Genomic DNA, 19,510 nt, shown 5'->3' with positions numbered 1-19,510 from the left:
ATTTTTATAATATTTAACATATACTTATCAATATTACGGTTATCATTTGTTTGTTTTATGATAAGTGTTGATAAAACCTCATGTTTTAATATTTTCTTTTCTTTTTACCTCTCAGCTCGACAACCTTTGGGGAAGACGACACTTGCGAGAACAAGGATTGGCACGTCGGTGCTGGGAGAAAGGCGACAACCGTTGGGGAAGATGTCGCTTGCGAGAACAAGGCCGGATTGCCGCGTCGGTGCTGGGAGAAAGGCATGAGCAATTGAGGAAGATGACGCTTGCGAGAATAAGGAGAAAAAGAGGAAGATGATGGTAGCAGAGGCAACATCGCCCTCGTCCCTTGATCCTCCAAATCTGGGTATCCTCATTGGGCCCTTCTTCATCCCTCTCTCTTTCTCCTGGATGTGGTCGAGCTCGAGGTCGTGGTCGTTGCTACCGTGGATGGCGTGGACGTGTTCGACCTCGACGCTCACCGGCTGGTTGATGCGTCCACACTCGCGGACCATCACAGCTGGTACGGCTCGACGCCCTTCGCTTGATCCGTTGAGTGAGTGGATCTTGCTCGTTGGAAATAGCTTCCGTGGATCCGGAAAATACTGTTGTAGATGTCTTCCTCGTCGCCGGTTTACGACAGCTAACATCGGCTCGCTGTTTATATTTTTTGGAAAAAAAAACTTTCAAATATTACTATAGTATAGTTGCAGTGTAACTACAATATATAGTATAGTATAGTTGTAGTTTCCAGCGAGTTATGAAATTAGTTTTCTCATTCGTGTCCGAAAACCCTTTCCGACATCCGGTCAAACGTCCGATGTGATACCCAAAAATTTTCATTTCACCAACTAAAAAGGACCTTATATACAAGTTATAATATTGTTATAGTATAGTTATAGTGGAATTATATTACAATTATATTATAGTTAGATTTAAAAAAAATTCCTTTAAAAAACTTGGGGCACTTTTTTAGACACTTTTTTTTCTTCTCCATTGTTTCCTCGGTATGCAATCTTTTTCACCAGTTCTTTCCGTGTTTTGGTGTGATTTTCAACCGAGTTTGGAATGCTCTGGATTTTTCCTTTGTTTTATCTAGAGTCTTCACAGTCGTGCGGAATGGAACGTGCTCTTCTGGACACATGGCACATTTTAACGAGATGTGAGCTTGCTTTTAGCTTTGGCCACGTGGCCCAATGATTCGGTAGAGATTGCACCCTGAAATCGGTATTTAGATATCTCCTGCTTTATTATCAAGATTACCCCAATTTCTTGGATCAAAAATTCAATAGCAAAAGTTGGTTGTTCATCAACACCCACAGAATTTGTATCAGCCGAATCATGTTAGGTTTCATGCTCACTCAAGTTATTGACATCTTCATTCTGATTGATGCTATTGCCTTATTGGTATTCTCTAGAACTGTCATTAATTTGCTCGTTGAAAACAACTAAAGCCAATTCATCGGGATTTCTAAAGGAATCAGTATTATTCCTAAAGAACTTCTCGATTGCTCCCATTAAGATTCAGTTAACTCATCTACTCGTTTCCTTTTTTTTTTCCTTTTTCACTTCTAGATAAATACTTCCTGACTGACATAATACCAAGAACAGTAGTACAAATGTACAATATAGTAGTACCTTGATTTGCAAATTGCAAATCGGCTGGAATCTGAAAACGTGTCAACGAAACATGAAGAAGGCAAGCTCTAATCTCTTAAAAAAACACCTAAAAATATATTATATAGTCTTTAGAACCTTGCAAGGCAGCAAAAAAATATATTAGGCCGAGTTTAGTTCCAAACTTTTTGTTCAAACTTTAAACTTTTTCATCACATCATTCCAATTTCAATCAAACTTTCAATTTTGGCGTGAAATAAACACACCCTTAGTTGTATTGTACTCCTATGTAATAATCAAGAAAATCATACCATGGTTGTCTGCAAGAATCGCCGATCTGAACCCTTTCTCTTAAACTCTCTCCTAGCTCTAAAACAGATGTGTTCATGTGTAGGAGAGGCCAACAGGGGAAAACGAATGCTAAAGTCAGCTGTCAGCAAGTCTCCAACTCTTGGTTCTGTTGGACGGTTGGTTGGAGTCGCCGGCGCGGCGCTCGTTTCGTCTTTCGGGAAGGATTGAAGGGAAGGGGATTGGTGAACAGAAACGGAACAGGCGACGCGCGTGCGGCTGGAGCCAAGCGATCCATAATCCATTTCCCCAACACAATCTCCTTCGCTTGGAACATCTTATGCTCAGAGACATTTCATCGAACGCCCTGGTTGCGCCCCCAGAATGGCATGAGTTCTAATAAGCATTTCGTCGAACACACCGCATACAGGCAATGACCAGTTGATGTATTGAGAAACTTTTTACTTGATTCATTACAGGAGTACATGTCAAACCAGAACAAATAAAACAAGAAACCATACGAACACTTTGGGAGAACATGTATTTCTACTTTAATACTACTATGGCAGTCGATGTGATCAGAAGTCCTCGTCGATGCTGAAGACATGGTTGCAAGAAGCGCCGCCGTTGAGGCTGGACATTACGGACGCCTTCTGGTAGTCGCCGACGCGCTTCTCGAAGAAGTTGGTCTTGCCCTGCAGGGAGATGAGCTCCATCCAGTCGAACGGGTTGGCGACGTTGTACATCTTCTTGCACCCGAGCGCCATGAGCAGCCGGTCGGCGACGAACTCGATGTACTGGCTCATGAGCTCGCCGTTCATCCCGACGAGCGCGACGGGGAGCGCGTCGCAGACGAACTCCCTCTCGATGTCCACGGCGTCGGCGACGATCTCCTGGACGCGTGACTCGTCGAGCTTGCCGCGGAGGAGGTCGTAGAGGAGGCAGGCGAAGTCGCAGTGGAGACCCTCGTCGCGGGAGATGAGCTCGTTGGAGAAGGTGAGGCCCGGCATGAGTCCGCGCTTCTTGAGCCAGAAGATGGCGCAGAATGAACCCGAGAAGAAGATCCCCTCGACGCAGGCGAAGGCGACGAGCCGCTCGGCGAAGCGCTCGCCGCCGTCGATCCATCGCATGGCCCAGTCGGCCTTGCGGCGCACGGCGGGGACGGTGTCGATGGCGCGGAAGAGGCGGTCCTTCTCGACGTCGTCGCGGATGTACGTCTCGAGCAGAAGCGAGTACATCTCCGAGTGGATGTTCTCGATGGCGATCTGGAAGCCGTAGAAGGCGCGAGCCTCGGCGACCTGCACGTCGGACATGAACCTGGAGGCGAGGTTCTCGAGCACGATGCCATCGGAGGCCGCGAAGAAGGCGAGCACGTGGGAGACGAAGTGGCGCTCGTCGGGCGACAGCGCGGCGTCCCAGTGGCGCGCGTCGGCGGAGAGGTCCACCTCCTCCGCCGTCCAGAACGACGCCACCGCCTTCTTGTAGAACTCCCAGATCTGCGGGTACCTGATCGGGAACATCGAGAAGCGATCCGACGACTCCGCCAGCAGCGGCTCCTCCATGTCGCCGCCGCCGCGGGCTGGCACCAGCGTCTTCGCCGCCGCCGCCGCCGGCATCCTCGTCTTCCTCCTCGCCTCCGCCGCGGCAACCGCGATTCGATCTGGTGGTTTGGGGATTGGAGTTGGCTCGGCGAGTGGGTGTGGAGGAGGAGGCATCCCCTCCTCGCCTTTATAGCGGCGGGCGCGCGCGAATTTTGGATTTCGCGCCTTGGTGGCGGCGGCGGCGGGGGTGGCTTGCGAGGGAAGGAGCAGGAGGGCGCCGTGCCGGGAAAGATTTGGGGGGAAATTTTGGATTTCTCCTCGGCTGCTTTGAAATTTTCGCGGGGAAGATGACGCGTCAAGCCAGCCGCCCCGTGAATTGGGGAAAAGGAGGTTAAATGCGCCGCGATCCACTCTATATGGGCCGGCACCTGTCGCAGATCAGGCCCAACATCCAGTTGTGTAGTGGGCCCAAATTCCAGGTTGGGCCGCGTGGTTAGAGCTAAGATTTGAGCGGGCCGGGATTGTGGGCCAACGTACGACCGGCGATAAGAAGACCTGTAATAAAGCCTGTAACGGAATAACGGCTATTGCTTTGGACCTCACACTTTCTCCGGTTAGCTAGGGGTGTGTTTAGTTCACGCCAAAATTGAAAGTCTGGTTAAAATTGGAACGATGTGACGAAAATGTTAAAAATTTGTGTGTGTAGAAAAATTTTGATAGGATAGAAAAGTTGGAAGTTTGAAAAAAAAATTGGAACTAAACACGGCCTAGGTAAAGCAAATTAGGGTGTGCTCGGTAAAATGGTTGGAAACTTCTCGCTGCGCATGTCAAACAGAACCATTCATTAATGCATAATAAATTAAGTATTATATAAAAAACTTAAAACTAAATTAATTTTGTTTTTTAATATTTTTCTATAGAAAACCTTTATAAAAACATATCGTTCAATAATTGAGGAAATGCGTACATATGAAACGAGAGAGGAGAAGTTAAATTCTTATTAGTATAAAACACACATTTAGGAAATGTGCCTTTAAGATTTCGATTTGAAGATTTCAAGCTCGCGCCAGGAATAACATCCGATTGAAACTTCATTTATTGTTACCATAATGTTCCTGGATGGTACTGCTACTATACGTCCTGTTAGAGAGGTGCTGTGTGTATGAAATACAAATGGCTCTTTGGATATGAATTTATGAGTAACTCCAGTAGTTAGACGTGGACCCTATGAACTGCAGTTGTGGATTTAATCTCATGTTTTCTTGCCGGTTCACATACATTGTTTGAAAAAAAAACTTGAAATAAACTACTCTGTTAATAAGCAAACCAACGTTTGTTTATAGCGCGAACTACAGTGTGAAATATTACATGTAGTTAACCTGGTAATTGAATTTACGTCCCCGACGTCTAATGTTAACATTTAGACAGCAAAATATCATGCAAATCAACCATTACAGGCGTATATGTACGAGTGGTTCATAGATAGGCAATACTAATGTTGCCATTTAGGAGTAGAAGCTAGGGCAACGCATAACGGTTGTACTAAACAGTCATTTCAATTGTAACGGTTATTGTACAGCTTGATCCGATGCTACTCATCACCGTCGCATTTCTTGTAATTTCCCACAAAATTTCAAGTAAGAGGAAGAAACAAATTAAGACTCAAAAGTGGTGGCACAACACAATGATGCATTTCAAGATCAAAACAAACCCAAAACTCGAGCTTACTTAGTAGCCAAAACAAATATACCAGCAGCTAACCCAGCTAATGACAATAGCTGTCTGCAAGTAAAACACCCGGTATTTTGTCACGTACCAAAATGACACTTTTTTTTCTGACAGCAATGGCACATCATTAACTGAGCCCCGCATTGACGCCAAAACACGGGACACGCATGCGTGCGTACGTGTCCCGATCCGACGGTGGCAAACACACAAACATCATCATCACCAGACACGCAGGATACAGCCACGTAGTACGTCGTACAGCACACCGTACCCCACCCTGTACACTAGCCTGTACGTACAGCTCAGCGTCCGTTGCCGCGCTGACGTGGCCGCACCGCGTGGCGTCCGGCTCACGCGATCTGGGCCGTCGGTTCGGCGCGGGGGCCCACGCGTCAGACACGCGTGTCAGGTGGTGGGAGCCCAACGGTAACAAAAGAACGGGGGCGTGCTGCGTGACCGCGTCCACGCGTGCGTGACAGCGTTAGGGGGGGTGGTCACGTGCGTCGCACCTGACCGCAACGGTCACATTGACCAGAGAGGGGGGGAGGCAATCAGGCAACGGTCACATCCCGGACCACCCCATCTCGCACCGTCCGGTCGCGATCCGACGGCGTGGGAGCCGCCTCGAGATTCGCGCCTCCCGCACTCTTTTCCTCCCCTTGGGTTGCCCCTCCCGGCCTCTTCTTCCCTTCCCTTCCACCACACCGGAGAGGTGAGTGAGAGTGAGAGAGTGAGAGCAGAGACCACCACCACCGGAGAGGTTAGTGAGAGAGGAGTGGTAATGGTGAGGCAACAAGAGTAGGTTCCATTTCATATCATCACTAGGATAGCGTAGTTTGTAGGCTGCATCTCCATCTCCATCGCCATTGATTCGCATTGCATCCATCATTTTAGGATGTTCTACTAGGGTTCTTGATTTTTCTTTTGGTTTGTTGTTTTGACGAATGGAGGTATTGTTGGGATTCGCCGCCTGCTGCTCGTCGTCGTCGTCGCCGATGAGGAGGCCGTGCGGGCTCTGCCCCGGCATGTCCGATCGTTCGTGATTTGTTTTTTCTACATGTTTTAGGGCCCATTTGTTCTTGATCCTATTCTTTGATTCTTTTGTACTAAGCATTCTAAGGCGAAGCCACCCATTCTTTCCTGCATATATACTTACAAACACATAGCCCCCATCTGATCTCACAAACATTATTTCTCTCTCTTTTTTTCTCAGTTTTTTCTTTGTTGATTTACTGACCAAATTCTTTGGAAGAACAACAAGATCATCTGGTTTTTATCTGCTCATTCTTTTGTACATCGAATCATATACATTTCCATTCCACCAAAGCCTTAGCCAGATACCACAGAGAGAGTGTGAGAGAAATCAGAGTGAGAAACAGAGGAGGAAGAAGAAGAAGAAGACGAGGAGGAGGAGGAGGAGGAGCAGGAGGAGGAGGAGGTCTCTTCTTGGCACGTCGCGTTCCGGCGAGTGACGTGTCTCCGGGATGTTGGCGGGTTGCTCGTTCTCGTCGTCGAGGCATCAGATGAGCACCGCGCAGCGTTTCGACATCCTCCCCTGCGGCTTCTCCAAGCGCGGCAGCCGCGGCGACGGCGCCGCCCCGCGGGTCGCCGGCGACGCCAGGAGCGGCGCCACCACCTGCTCCTTCCGGACGCACCCCGCGCCGCCGGTCACCCAGTCCGTGTCCTGGGGCGCCAAGCCGGAGCCCGGCGGCAATGGCAATGGCGCCCACCGCGCCGTTAAGCGGGCGCATGACGAGGACGCGGTCGAGGAGTATGGCCCCATTGTTCGCGCCAAGCGGACGCGGATGGGCGGCGACGGCGATGAGGTATGGTTCCATCAATCCATTGCAGGGACGATGCAAGCGACGGCGGCGGGAGAAGGAGAGGAGGCGGAGGAGGAGAAGGTCTTCTTGGTGCCGAGCGCGGCGGCGTTCCCGCACGGCATGGCCGCCGCGGGGCCATCGCTGGCCGCGGCCAAGAAGGAGGAGTACAGCAAGTCGCCGTCCGACTCGTCGTCCTCGTCGGGCACGGACGGCGGCTCGTCGGCGATGATGCCGCCGCCGCAGCCGCCCGAGTTCGACGCGAGGAACGGCGTGCCGGCGCCGGGGCAGGCGGAGCGGGAGGCGCTGGAGCTGGTGCGCGCGCTCACCGCGTGCGCCGACTCCCTCTCCGCCGGCAACCACGAGGCCGCCAACTACTACCTGGCCCGGCTCGGCGAGATGGCCTCGCCGGCGGGGCCCACGCCGATGCACCGCGTGGCCGCCTACTTCACCGAGGCGCTCGCGCTCCGCGTCGTGCGCATGTGGCCGCACATGTTCGACATCGGCCCGCCGCGGGAGCTCACCGACGACGCCTTCGGCGGCGGCGACGACGACGCCATGGCGCTGCGGATACTCAACGCCATCACGCCCATCCCGAGGTTCCTGCACTTCACGCTCAACGAGCGCCTCCTCCGCGAGTTCGAGGGGCACGAGCGCGTCCACGTCATCGACTTCGACATCAAGCAGGGGCTCCAATGGCCGGGCTTGCTCCAGAGCCTGGCCGCGCGGGCGGTGCCTCCGGCGCACGTGCGGATCACCGGAGTCGGCGAGTCGAGGCAGGAGCTGCAGGAGACGGGAGCGCGGCTGGCGCGCGTCGCCGCCGCGCTCGGCCTGGCGTTCGAGTTCCACGCCGTGGTCGACCGGCTCGAGGACGTCCGCCTGTGGATGCTCCACGTCAAGCGCGGCGAGTGCGTGGCCGTGAACTGCGTCCTCGCCATGCACCGCCTGCTCCGCGACGACGCCGCGCTGACCGACTTCCTGGGGCTAGCGCGCAGCACGGGCGCCACCATCCTCCTCCTCGGCGAGCACGAGGGCGGCGGCCTCAACTCGGGGAGGTGGGAGGCGCGGTTCGCGCGCGCGCTGCGGTACTACGCCGCGGCGTTCGACGCGGTGGACGCGGCGGGGCTGCCGGAGGCGAGCCCCGCGAGGGCCAAGGCGGAGGAGATGTTCGCGCGGGAGATCCGCAACGCGGTGGCGTTCGAGGGCCCCGAGCGGTTCGAGCGCCACGAGAGCTTCGCCGGGTGGCGGCGGCGCATGGAGGACGGCGGCGGGTTCAAGAACGCCGGCATCGGCGAGCGCGAGGCGATGCAGGGGCGCATGATCGCGAGGATGTTCGGGCCGGACAAGTACACCGTGCAGGCGCACGGCGGCGGCGGCAGCGGCGGCGGCGAGGCGCTCACGCTCCGGTGGCTGGACCAGCCGCTGTACACCGTGACGGCGTGGACGCCGGCGGGCGACGGCGCGGGAGGCAGCACCGTGTCGGCGTCCACAACAGCATCACATTCTCAGCAAAGCTAAGCTGACGATGAATGGTGATTAGGTGAAGAGAAAGAAAGAACAAAGCCTTTTTTTACAGTGCTTCTTTTGTTAATGATGATTAGTTCATACAGTATGACAATTCTTTTATACATTCAGAGAAAAGAAAGAAGAAAGAAAGGTGTAGTTTTTTGTTTTATAGATTGATAGGTGGAAAGATTCAATTAAATCAAATTCAATTCAATTTTTAGATTGTAATTCTTTATAAATATTCTTTTGGCTGTTGAGAGAGAGTCCCCTGCAAAATGTAGCTGCATGTAGAAGAAAGAAAGCAAAGAAGCAGTAGATAGATTAGCAGGGGCAGCATCTCTCACAGTCACTATTAGTGTCTCCGGCTGTTATTATACAACATTATTATTACAATCAAATTCTTTCATCATTCATTCTACATGTAATCTCTGTTCAGAATCAGAATGAAATGAAACATGTGTTATATTTCTCCATGGATGGTGAAGTTTGTGTCATCTGAAAGTTATACTTCCATCTTTCATCTGTTATTTTGCTCTTGTTTTGATGGTATCCAATTCAAAACTGAATTGCATTGGTTGATGTGTCGTCCAAAAGAGATGTTATAGTTTGCTTCTTCTTCTTCTTCTTTTTTTGGCTCTCTCTGAAGAGCTTCAGTTTTGGCGTCCGCTAATCTGAATTGTATTCCACGGTGCTATTAGGCCTCACGAAATGCAGCCCATCCAGCCCACCCACATCTCTAAAAGGCCGGCCCGGTCAGGCCCATCTTCAAGGACACGCGGCAAGCCGCGTCAGGCGCCGGCGACCTCGTCGGTCGCCGCCGCGCTCCACACGCCCCCGGCCGGCGCGGTCACCATCCGCTTCTTCTCCAAACGCCCACGCGCTTCTCACCTCTCCAGCTCCTGCGCCGCGCGCACCCCTTGCCCTCCGCCGGCAGCCGCCTCTGGTTCCTAAACCCTAGGCGAAGACCTTCCTCCGCTAACCGGCTCTGGCTCCTGTTCGTCCCCGGCGGCGTGCGGCCTCGCTCGCTCGAGGTGCTCCCAATTCCCAAAGTTACACTGGTGGCGCGGCGTCGGTTTCGCTCACACGGTGCTCGTCCAAATGCCTACCCGGCTTGCTGGCGCGTAGCACGCCCTGGATGATGCCATCACGCACTCCAAATCTCCAGTATTCCACCAGGTGTTGCTCAAGGCCTCAGAGTACACCTATTGTTGCGGGAGATGGCAAGTGGTAAGTATATTCGGGCAACAGCTCCATGATTTCCCCCTTGCTGTATTTGTTCCTCTCTCCGTTCCAAAATAAACCAACCTCGTACCGGATGTCACACATGATGAATCTGAATATCTTTGTATCTAGACTTATTGTACTAGGATGTGTCACATCCAGCACTAAGTTTATTTTGGATCGGAAAGAGTACGTTTGTAGATTCACCCGTCCATTCACATTCTCTGTTATTTTCCTAGCGAGAACCGTAAGAGTAGTCATACTGCACTGAAGCTGGTGCAATCGTGGTGTGTGTGTGTGTGTGTGTATTATAGAGTTGAGAAATCATGGAATGCCGATAGTAGGTGAACAGCACCGCACTTCCCACCATATTCTAGTAGCATATGCTAGCTCATGACGATGAATCAGAACTGTTTATACTTCCAATGAAACAATATATAATGCAGTTTATATTATCCATGTTTCATACAGGATTACATGCTGACCGTATTGTTTCATTTTCCCTCAAAGCAAAAGTAACATCTGAATTTCTTACTTTTTCCTGCAAGGTTCTTGTGATGATTAAAGGCTAAGGTGATCCTGATGTTACCTTTACAGGTAAGTGGAATCATGTTCAGACTTTAACTATTTCTATGGACGATGGCTACTGTCTTTCAATTCAGTGTTGGTTTCAGAAATTCAGTTCATCTATTATCATAATCTGTTTTCTGTCACCGGCAACAATTTAGCATGCACCAAATAACTTTACTTATTTTTGTATTCGGTACACCTTGTAGTATCATCTTCCTTGTAACATATGGACATTTTCTTTTTGGTCTTCATTTTGAGTTGTTTAAAGCCTCTCTGCATGGTTCTTTGATCTTTGCATCCTCCTTAAGATGATTGAGATACCATTGCCGGCGGTACTGTGGATGAGAAGAAACTTGGCTATGCACTTGCCACTGGACACCCCTGTACAGTTATACCTTCCGCAATGGGGCAAGAAGCTAATGGACAACCATCCAAATCATTACCCCACCAGTTCAAACTGATTTTCTCTAGTCCTAGGCATAAATATAGCAAGACAGCCATGAATGCCAAACCAGCATCAAGGGCACCTGAAAGTAGATAATTGTGTCTCTCCCACCAGTCACGACGGTACTTATAGACCACATAACCTGACAAAAATGCTACAAATATCCATGCCGTGTAGTTGACTGAAGTGGCAGGAGGCATCTGGCTGATTCCGGCGATCAGCACAGGCATGTTGACAAGTAGGATCCATTTCTGACCTGGGAATGCCTTGTGTGCAAACCAGACGAGGAGGGGAGCAATGGCACCCCCCAAGAAGAACCAGTTGACAGCAGAATAAGTGCCTAAATCACCAAATATTCTGCGTGGGCCAATAAGGCCCCATATGACTGATGCATCATAGAATAAATGATCATAAGGGCAGGTCCAAGGGCTGCCTGGGGGGAGGAGCTCGGTGTTGCATATGTTAGGGATTGTATCCATGAGCCACCATGCTGTTCCAAGGTACACAAATGCTGCTATCAAAGTGCCCACCACCTGCTATTTTTGAATTGCTATTAGGGACATAATCAACACTGAATAAAATGATAATCTGCTTATCCTCCTTTTTTACAAGCAATACACCCATTTATTCATGTGACTAGTGAAGCTGACCTGAGCCATAAACATGGTCCTTGGTGGAATCTTCATGTAGTGTCCCAGCTTAAAATCTTGTAGGAATGCTAGGGCTTGCTGTGGGCCAATGTAACCATATACCTTGAAGCACATGTTTGCGACAGGTCGTCCAGGATACAAGTACCCCATGATGTATTCCGTGATGATATTCAAGCCTGGAGTCTGTCACATACAGTATAATAAGCTGAAGTGCTACACTTGGATGTGTGCATTAGCATTTGCCTTTATGCTTTTACTTCTTACCTGGTTTGTCGTTGCTGTGACGATTCCAATTGGAAGGGTGAAGAAAATTGCAAGGGCACATGCAAGTAGTACCCCCCACCAGGGTAACTGCAATTGTTCTATGTAATACTCACAAGTGAACATGGTGATTGCAACACTGGCTATAAGGATGGAGATGAACCACCATTCAGGAACCTGTTTGTACCTCTTCATAAGCTTTGTATGTATGTCCATCTTTTTATCTTGAAAAGCTGATCTGCTTAGCTGCCAAATTTCACTGGACACAGGTGTCACAAATTTATCTGTGTATCTAATTTTACATAATAGACCTAGAGGGAGAAGGAAGGGGAGGATACCTTCCATGGAAAAGAAGAACGTGGACAACTGTTGCAGTAAGACATGCAAAACCAAGACCATAGCTGATAGAAAAGAAGGTGCTGATGTATAATGGTCCATTCTTCTCATAGGCTTTTGTATCAAAATGAAACTGTGAGTCTATAATGGTAGAGATGTTGTACTTCTGTCCAGTCACTGTGAAAAGGCCATCTGAAAAGATAGGGAAGTTTTGTGCCTTGTAGAGATTAATCCAGTAGGCGATTGGTGTGATTACATAAATGTAGATGAAGAAGCCGGCAGCAATGTTGGCAGTGGCAAACCATGGGCTAGCCAGTGGGCTTCCGAGATATGACGAGATGGATGACCAGTCGAGTCCAATTGCACCAATGCCAAGGCCATGGAGACCTGATCCAAGCTGTTGTGCGAGCACAGATTTGGGAAAGATCCAACAAATCCAGGAGAGGGAAGTGAGCATCTGGAATAGGTAGCCTGGGAAAATGTAGTAGGCAAAGCTGCACACAAATGCTACCAAGAAGAACTGGGTGCGTGTCATGCCGCCTTTGCTCCTCCGTTCCTTTTCATGAAGTGCCCTGATGAACATGTGCAGCAAATCTGTTATTCACTTTTCTATGGTAGTTTTTTTTTAGCCATCCTTTGACTACGGAGAAAGTTATTATTTTACTGCTAATTTGATTCTGCATTTGCAAGTGTGTCCAGTATGGCTATTAAGCTCACTTTTCAGATTGCCACTGAAAGTTTTAGATGAATTCACTCATTGGCAGAGCAACACAGATTTATGCCTTATTATGATTTATAAGTGTCATCTCAACAAAATGCTGAACCTTTTTTTTTATTTGCAGACAAATTGTATCCATGTTTTTCTGACAAATCATTGAAGCCTCTAGGGAAGTAAACATCTTGTTTTAAAATGTCTAGTCGGGTTTACTCAAATGAATCTTGATATTGTATAAGGTTTAGTTGATGCTTGTTGCTGGTTGTAACTGATCTTGTTTCCTTGGTCGTAAATGGAAAATTGTTATGCCTTGGTTTGGGACGAAAAATCTTGTTATAGTTTTAATAGCTGCTCTTCGTCTATAATTGAAGTGATATGATATTTTATATATCTTGTTTTCTTTCTTTGAATTTTATCTGTCAAAATTGATTGACTGCTTCTTTTATTACTCAGGATATCTCCAAATACACGGAATTCTGGTTTTCTGCAGCAGCATGCACTTGCATAGCTGAGTGTCCAAGTCGCCTAAATCTCCTAATTGTTGCGTAGAATTCAGATGAAGATGATGCTGGGTGGGTTTTATTATTGAATTGACTGGTAAATGATTCCTGTTCGCTTGAGTCATTATGTCAATATCTACTTTTTAGACAATTCATGATGTGCCAATATATCTCTGCTTATTATGAATGAAAATGACAAAACCATGATATAGGACAGATAATATTTTTTATATAATTAGCATATTGCTGAATAGCAGTGCCATCGTATTCAGTGCTGTTCACACAACATACGACTTGAACACCAGCTTAATAAAAACCCTTATTTGTCCTTCAAAGTTCAAAGTATCTTTTTTTTTGTTGACGTTGGTTTTGAGATTTGGGAAGGTGGTTGGTTGGTTATCTTTGGGTAGTCTAGCACTTAGCTGTACCTTATTAACACATCAATTGCAAGCAACTGGCTGCACACATCATGCGACGCAAAAAAAATGTATTCTACTGGTGGAAAGATTACTTTACAAGTGGCAATTCAACTCCTTTTAACCAATCATAGGCAAGCTATATCTGAATAATCAGATTTATAGCACATGTGGAGAGTAAATTATTGTGAATTACTATTTGCTTATTACCTGAAGAGGGAGACCTGCACGAGGTTGGACGGCCACCACATCGCCGCCGGCTCCACCAGATACCGCCGGAATATTCCCGCCCACCCGAATCCCAGCACCTACAAAATGAAGCTCAAGTTCATGAACATGAGTGTACATGACACCTTGTACTGTTATTACTGCAGCACGTTGATGTCACCTCTACCTGGCTGGTGAGGACGACGAGGAGGGAGACGAAGAAGGAGATGCGCTTCCCGTAGAAGACTCGGACGGCGGTGATGACGTTAATGGCGAAGACGGAACCGGCACCGGCGTTGGCGAAGATGGTGATGAGCACGTGCTCCTTGACGTTGAACGGGCCAGGGTTGAGGGTGAATTCCCACGGCCGGCCACGGAAGAAGACGCGCTCCGGCAGCGCGGCGGCCATGAGGCGGCCGAGCGGCACGACGGCGATCTGCGCCGAGATGGCCGTGACGGTGAGCGGCTCCTTGCGGTACCAGAAGAAGGTGTTGAGGAAGGACAGCACGACGCAGGACGCCGTGCCCAGCACCCATATCCGGAACGTCAGCACCGGCGTCGCCGGGTCGTCCCCCACCGGCACCGTCAGCGCCACCTGCTCCACCGGCGAGTTCTCCTCCGGCGAGCCGAGCCGCATTGAGGATCGCACTGCACGAGAAGAACTCATCAGGCAACAGAACAGTTTGCTTTCTTCTAGTGGTGTTCCATGGCGGGAAAAAGAAAACAGCTGAGACGACTAGGCTTTGCCGTGCTTACACAGTGGAGAGGTGATTTGGCTATTATCTTGTTCCTCTTCCTCTCCATCTCCATGGCCTTGCTCTTGTACTTCTTGGTGATGGGAGGACGCCATGGATGGATAATGGGAGGAGTTGGGAGCTGTGCCAGTGTGCCAGAGAGCCAGAGTGCCTGCCTTTGTAGCTAGTAGCCGTGGAGTAGCTTATGTGGACTCTTGACTTTTTGTGCAAAAATCTGCCTGCATCTGCAAAGTTTTGGTTCAGTCCATGTCCAAGGTGCGGCAAATTTTACTCCGGACCTGTAGGCATCAGTGAGAAAATTGAGACACAGGTACCTAACCTTCTGTTTATAGATAGATTGTAGAGTTTCTTTTTCAGCTAATGGACGAATGAAACGGCAGATTTGGGAGAATTGCGTCGCTGTGAGGAGGACAATTCGTTCGATCCAATGCTACAAGCCTTACAATAGAGGCAAGCGGGCCGTCTCTTTCAGCATTTTTTATGGCTCGATGGTATCTTTTATTTATTTATTATGTACAGGATAACACGGTTGATTGATGCGATCGTCCTGCTCCATGCTGTTAGGCCCTGTTTAGATTCTGGCAAAATTTTACCTTCCGTCACATTGGCAAAATTTTACCTTCTGTCACGTCAAATGTTTGGACTTATGCATGAAGTATTAATATAAACGAAAAAAATCACTACTTACACAGATTGCGTGTAAATTGCGAGATAAATCTTTTAAGCTTAATTGCGCCGTGATTTGACAATGTGGTGCTACAGTAAACATTTGCTAATGATGAATTAATTAGGCTTAATAAATCCATCTCGCGGTTTACATGCGGATTTTGTAATTTGTTTTGTTATTAGACTGCGTTTAATACTTCAAATGTGTGTCCGTACATCCGATGTGACACGCCAAAACTTTATACCCCTGAATCTAAACAGGCCTAGGCCACATAGCCCACATCAAGCAAAATAGTTCAAAGGTATTCATATCTAAATTTACCACATAATTTTGGAGGGGTTTTGTGGGAATTAAACTAGTTTCAGCAAAAAACATGTGAAATTTCTGAGTCATGGAAGCAGCTGTAAAATTTCTACCTTTCGCTCCAGAGGAGGCATTTTAGAATCTCCGAGAGGATTACAAGTAGCAAAACAATGTAAGCATGCCGAGTCGTGCAAATCAGAAACCAGAACAGACTACTAAATATAACACCACGCGGAAGGGAGATAATATGTTGTACACAAATATGTGATGTGCACCAAAATTCTCCCAACACGCATTAATCGGCAAAATTGTCTCCAGAAGTATATATATATATCCCAATATAACCGGCCATAAGCATCACATCTGCACGATGCCACGAATTGTTTTCAGCTTTGATGTTTAATAACTAGTTAATGTCAGAAAGCATCTCACAAAGCCAAGGCACCAAAGTTGGAACTTGGAACAACAGAAGGTTACCAATCCTAGCACTATGGAGTAATATATCTAGAGCGACCAACGAACTATCATCATTTCACTTGAACATTCGATGTGATCATGCCTACAAGGTAGGAAAAGCGATTGACTCATGTTATCTGGTCCACCGAAGAACTTGAGGTCAAGTTGTTTCTAAAAAAACATTGAGCAGCCAGAGTTGTCAAATCACCTGATAAAAGGACGAACAACTTAACGCCTAACACGACCACCACCAGGTCCTGAACCTCCCCTGGGGCCAGTAAAACGAGCAAACTGGAGCCGTAAATGGGGTGAATTGCGATCATGTTCATCGAATTTGTAGCCTGCAAAATTAACCATGAATTTTCATGATTTAAAACATGGAAATTAAGCAATCAAACGAACGGTTCAATGACCAGTCAACTACCATGTAATTTCTCACTCCCAAGACACCACAGAGAACTAACTCATTGCAGGTGCGAATTACTCTATTTTCGTACATGACCTTGAAAAGTTTTAGATGGCCACTGACAGGATTACTTTGATCATGCTACAAAAAATAGGCAATAGATGCCTGACATGATCATGGAACAGCTATTCCTTTTTACAAACAAGATCTAACAGCTACCTATTAGGAATCACAGTAATTAGAATACATTGACAAGCATCATAAGTGGATCATAACCGTACTGGGAATTAATATAGCTTGCTAAAGTTGTTGTCAAGTGAAGGGGAAATTACCATTTGAGAAGCACCAGCGAGCTACTAGTAATATAGATAGATGGTGATATCTATGCCATTTTCTGCCAGAGTGTTTCCACAGGCCTAGTCCCCAGACAACGCAATAACATCTTGTGTGTGTGTGTGTGTGGGGGGGGGGGGGGGGGGCGCATTATAAAGGCAGTCACAGCTATGGTAACAATGTGAAGCAAAATGTTCAGGTGATAAATTAGGAACAGACAAGATTTTCACAGCCCACTTTTAGCTGCTTGGCCAATAACTCCACACCAATTTTAAGGACAAATACTTCAGTCGAATGAGTTCTATTCAACCATAAAGAAACTGACTGTCGGCTTTTAGCAAAATACCCCAAATTACCAACCATCACAAGCATCTATCAGATCTTGGTAAACAAAGCATCCAAATTATAAGCATGCATGACAATGAGATAACTAAAAACAGGGAAAAAGATAGAGAAGAAAACACACAAGTTCAATATCATGACTCATAAGACACTGATAGGAGAGATGGATCAACAGCTTCACATGGTGTACCCACAGCTGTCAGATTTAATTGGGCATTACGCAGCCAAAAGAAATTTGAGATCAAAAGGTGATAAATGGCTCAGTGTCAACAAACTATAGTTCACTGACTCACCTTGCAAAGCATCCATAGCAATAGCAGCTTGACTAGCAGTTTCAAAATCAACAAAACAGAGTAGAATTGGATCCCCACCAGGCTGTTAACAGCAAAGCACTTAGATGGATGAACAAGAACGAAACAAGAGACCAGGCGTGACAGCACCAAAAAGCTCACTTACATGTCTTGCTTCTTTGCTTACAAGTCTCACCTCACGAAAACCAACAAATGGTCGGAAGATATCTTGGGGGAAGGTGAAGGACCAGCAGCTAAGAGATGGAGGCATATTATGAATAATTTACACCCACAATTTGTGCAAATGAAAGATTAAAGATAGACAGAAAAAGGCATGGGATTTAAGGATACGAGAAACTTCTCGACGTGCACAATCAGTAGGAATTCCTTCAATGAATAATGTATTTGATGCATCTGGTGGAAGGGGAGGCTCTGGCATCCCACCACCAAAGCCAATATTTCTGGCTTCCATGCCCCCACCAGCCATCATTGGACGATCCTCAACTGGGTATCCAGCATTGCCACCTGCCGCAGGCCTAATAGATTCAGCACCAGGTCCAGCTCCAGCTCCAGCTCCATAGGATTGAATTTGCTGTAGTACAAAAAGAAGAAAAAAGTGTCAGCTGACAATGTGTTTAAGGAATTGAATATAGTATGTGTTAAGAACAGGTTTTGATACCCCAGTGCGCAGAAAACGTTCATAGGAAGCGTTAAGAGCCTCAGTGTCTCTTGCAGGACGATACCCTGGCCTTTCTTCATCACGAGAGTAATAGCCAGCCATTTCAGGAGCACCAGGTACATCTATGCAAGGGAAAAAAGTGGTAGTAGTAAATATGGGCCTCAGTCCTCGAGACACTACTGCATCCTAAATCATTGCACAACTAGCTAGTACTAAAATATAACTGAAACAGCATAGGACAAGCAGAATTGTTGATAGGTGTCATCCTAAATCGACTAAATCATTCCACAACTAGTACTAAATTATAAGTGAAAAATGGTATAGGACAAGCAGGATTGTTGATAGGTGTCATCCTAAATCGAAATCAAGCACACGCAAAATCCAACAGTGTCCTCAGAGCGACAGTGCTACCAAAACCGAGAGAGCGTGCAATTTTCATGGACAGCTTCAGTGATAGCGAACAAATGCCACTGCATCGTCGGGAGATCCACTACAGTCTAGCGAAGAAACAGTAAGTACGAAATGCATGATACGATATGCACACGCGATATCACGCAAGTGAGACAACCCAGAGACGACCGAAGAAGAACAGCCGAGCATTGCAACTGCGAGACCCTAAAACCCTATAAACAGTGAACACCCGCGCCGGCTTCAGAGCCGAGACGAGCAGCTGCCAGCGAGGAGAGGGAGTGAGGTGTGGCGAGGCGAACCGGAGAAGTCGGCGGGGCGGGGCCGCTTGAGCGGCTGCCCGGCGGCGGCGACCTGAGAAGCAGCAGGCGGCGGGGCGGGCATCCCGGCGGCGGGGGCGGCGGAGAGGGGCAGCTGGTGGTGGTGGTGGTGGCGCGCGGCGTCGGCGGCGGCGGCGTACCTCCAGTACGCGTCGGCCATGGCGACCCGTGGGGGCGGGGGCCCTCCTCTCCTCTCCCTCTCCTTCTAGAAGGTTCTGGATTCGCGCCGAGAAGAGAGAGAGAGAGGAAGTTTGCGTGGCGGTTGCGGATGGCGGAGTGGAGAAGGAAAGGAAAGGAAGGAATGACGTGTTGGGGGAGAAAGCCAAAGGAGGAAGGGGGGAATCTCCGCTTTTCGGGACCCTGGTGGTGCTGCACTCAGCGCTCCTCTGCACGCACCACGCATGAACGGTCCAGATTGCATCTGTCTTAGGGCCCTTTGATTTGTATGAAAAGTAGAAAAGTTGGAGGATTTGAATCATATGAAAAATATTTCTATGGAAGCATTTGAAATAAATGATTGAATCCTATCTTATCTTTTTAAATTCGTATGTAATGGGTAATCCTCAGAGATTTTGGAGGAAAGTTAGCAAGATGTTTAACCTCTTAAAAAAATTTCTTTGAGTCTATGTTTCTCATCTCATTCCTGTGTTTTTCCTGTGGTGCAATCAAACGATCATTCCTGTGTTTTTTCTGTATTTTTCAATCATCTACTCCCTCCGTCCCAAAATATAAACATTAT

The 19,510-nt window shown here is 47.9% G+C and overlaps 4 protein-coding genes and 1 non-coding gene across 8 annotated transcripts; 2 read left to right on the top strand and 3 right to left on the bottom strand.

Moving 5' to 3' along the window:
- Positions 1 to 2,321: 2,321 nt before the first annotated feature.
- On the bottom strand, positions 2,322 to 3,597 carry LOC4339981 (ribonucleoside-diphosphate reductase small chain). The gene has a single exon (XM_015787403.3). The coding sequence runs from the start codon at positions 3,510 to 3,512 to the stop codon at positions 2,475 to 2,477; it is 1,038 nt and encodes a 345-aa protein (XP_015642889.2). The 5' UTR covers positions 3,513 to 3,597; the 3' UTR covers positions 2,322 to 2,474.
- Positions 3,598 to 5,889: 2,292 nt separating this feature from the next.
- Positions 5,890 to 8,909, top strand: LOC136351129 (protein DWARF AND LOW-TILLERING). Its single transcript, XM_066311542.1, has one exon. The coding sequence runs from the start codon at positions 6,650 to 6,652 to the stop codon at positions 8,501 to 8,503; it is 1,854 nt and encodes a 617-aa protein (XP_066167639.1). The 5' UTR covers positions 5,890 to 6,649; the 3' UTR covers positions 8,504 to 8,909.
- Positions 8,910 to 9,258: 349 nt separating this feature from the next.
- LOC4339978 (uncharacterized) lies at positions 9,259 to 15,254 on the top strand. Of its 2 annotated transcripts, XR_010741970.1 has the most exons (8): positions 9,259 to 9,718; positions 10,261 to 10,309; positions 11,503 to 11,840; positions 11,948 to 12,109; positions 12,199 to 12,498; positions 13,143 to 13,286; positions 13,980 to 14,877; positions 14,948 to 15,254. It is a non-coding gene; the product is annotated as an uncharacterized protein (transcript). The 2 variants fall into 2 exon arrangements; XR_010741971.1 differs by lacking the exons at positions 9,259 to 9,718; positions 10,261 to 10,309 and having other exon boundaries at positions 11,698 to 11,840; positions 11,948 to 12,054.
- Positions 10,126 to 14,695, bottom strand: LOC4339979 (oligopeptide transporter 7). 2 transcript variants are annotated; one of them, XM_015787398.2, is made up of 8 exons: positions 14,569 to 14,695; positions 14,000 to 14,460; positions 13,816 to 13,913; positions 12,486 to 12,546; positions 11,977 to 12,371; positions 11,642 to 11,897; positions 11,378 to 11,560; positions 10,126 to 11,260 (listed from the first exon to the last, which is right to left on the bottom strand). In XM_015787398.2, the coding sequence occupies exons 1-8, from the start codon at positions 14,660 to 14,662 to the stop codon at positions 10,640 to 10,642; spliced, it is 2,169 nt and encodes a 722-aa protein (XP_015642884.1). In that variant the 5' UTR covers positions 14,663 to 14,695; the 3' UTR covers positions 10,126 to 10,639. The 2 variants fall into 2 exon arrangements, with proteins under 2 accessions (XP_015642884.1, XP_015642883.1); XM_015787397.2 differs by having other exon boundaries at positions 11,977 to 12,546.
- A 578-nt stretch (positions 15,255 to 15,832) lies between the features above and the next one.
- LOC4339977 (RNA-binding protein 1) lies at positions 15,833 to 19,095 on the bottom strand. Of its 2 annotated transcripts, none has more exons than XM_015785872.3 (7): positions 18,754 to 19,095; positions 18,044 to 18,165; positions 17,716 to 17,956; positions 17,531 to 17,592; positions 17,368 to 17,449; positions 16,202 to 16,334; positions 15,833 to 16,096 (listed from the first exon to the last, which is right to left on the bottom strand). In XM_015785872.3, exons 1-6 carry the CDS (start codon positions 18,929 to 18,931, stop codon positions 16,222 to 16,224), a joined length of 798 nt encoding a protein of 265 aa, XP_015641358.1. In that variant the 5' UTR covers positions 18,932 to 19,095; the 3' UTR covers positions 15,833 to 16,096; positions 16,202 to 16,221. The 2 variants fall into 2 exon arrangements, with proteins under 2 accessions (XP_015641358.1, XP_015641359.1); XM_015785873.3 differs by having other exon boundaries at positions 15,833 to 15,900.
- Positions 19,096 to 19,510: the final 415 nt, after the last annotated feature.

Source organism: Oryza sativa, chromosome 6, assembly GCF_034140825.1.
Source record: "Oryza sativa Japonica Group chromosome 6, ASM3414082v1".
NCBI classification, from domain to species: Eukaryota; Viridiplantae; Streptophyta; class Magnoliopsida; order Poales; family Poaceae; genus Oryza; species Oryza sativa.
The sequence above is the reverse complement of the archived record's forward strand: the minus strand, read 5'-3'. Positions and strand labels throughout refer to the sequence as shown.

Excerpts from the sequence above, each read along its gene's own strand:
- LOC4339981 (XM_015787403.3), bottom strand. The coding sequence starts at position 3,512 with ATGCCGGCGGCGGCGGCGGCGAAGACGCTGGTGCCAGCCCGCGGCGGC.
- LOC136351129 (XM_066311542.1), top strand. The coding sequence starts at position 6,650 with ATGTTGGCGGGTTGCTCGTTCTCGTCGTCGAGGCATCAGATGAGCACC.
- LOC4339979 (XM_015787397.2), bottom strand. The coding sequence starts at position 14,662 with ATGGCGTCCTCCCATCACCAAGAAGTACAAGAGCAAGGCCATGGAGAT. Across the intron at positions 12,547-13,815 it reads GTGCAGGTCTCCCTCTTCAG|GGCACTTCATGAAAAGGAAC; the intron begins GTAATAAGCAAA and ends CATGTTCATCAG. Across the intron at positions 11,261-11,377 it reads GGACCATGTTTATGGCTCAG|GTGGTGGGCACTTTGATAGC; the intron begins GTCAGCTTCACT and ends CAAAAATAGCAG.
- LOC4339977 (XM_015785872.3), bottom strand. The coding sequence starts at position 18,931 with ATGGCCGACGCGTACTGGAGGTACGCCGCCGCCGCCGACGCCGCGCGC. Across the intron at positions 17,957-18,043 it reads AACGTTTTCTGCGCACTGGG|CAAATTCAATCCTATGGAGC; the intron begins GTATCAAAACCT and ends TTTGTACTACAG. Across the intron at positions 17,450-17,530 it reads TAAGCAAAGAAGCAAGACAT|CCTGGTGGGGATCCAATTCT; the intron begins GTAAGTGAGCTT and ends TGCTGTTAACAG.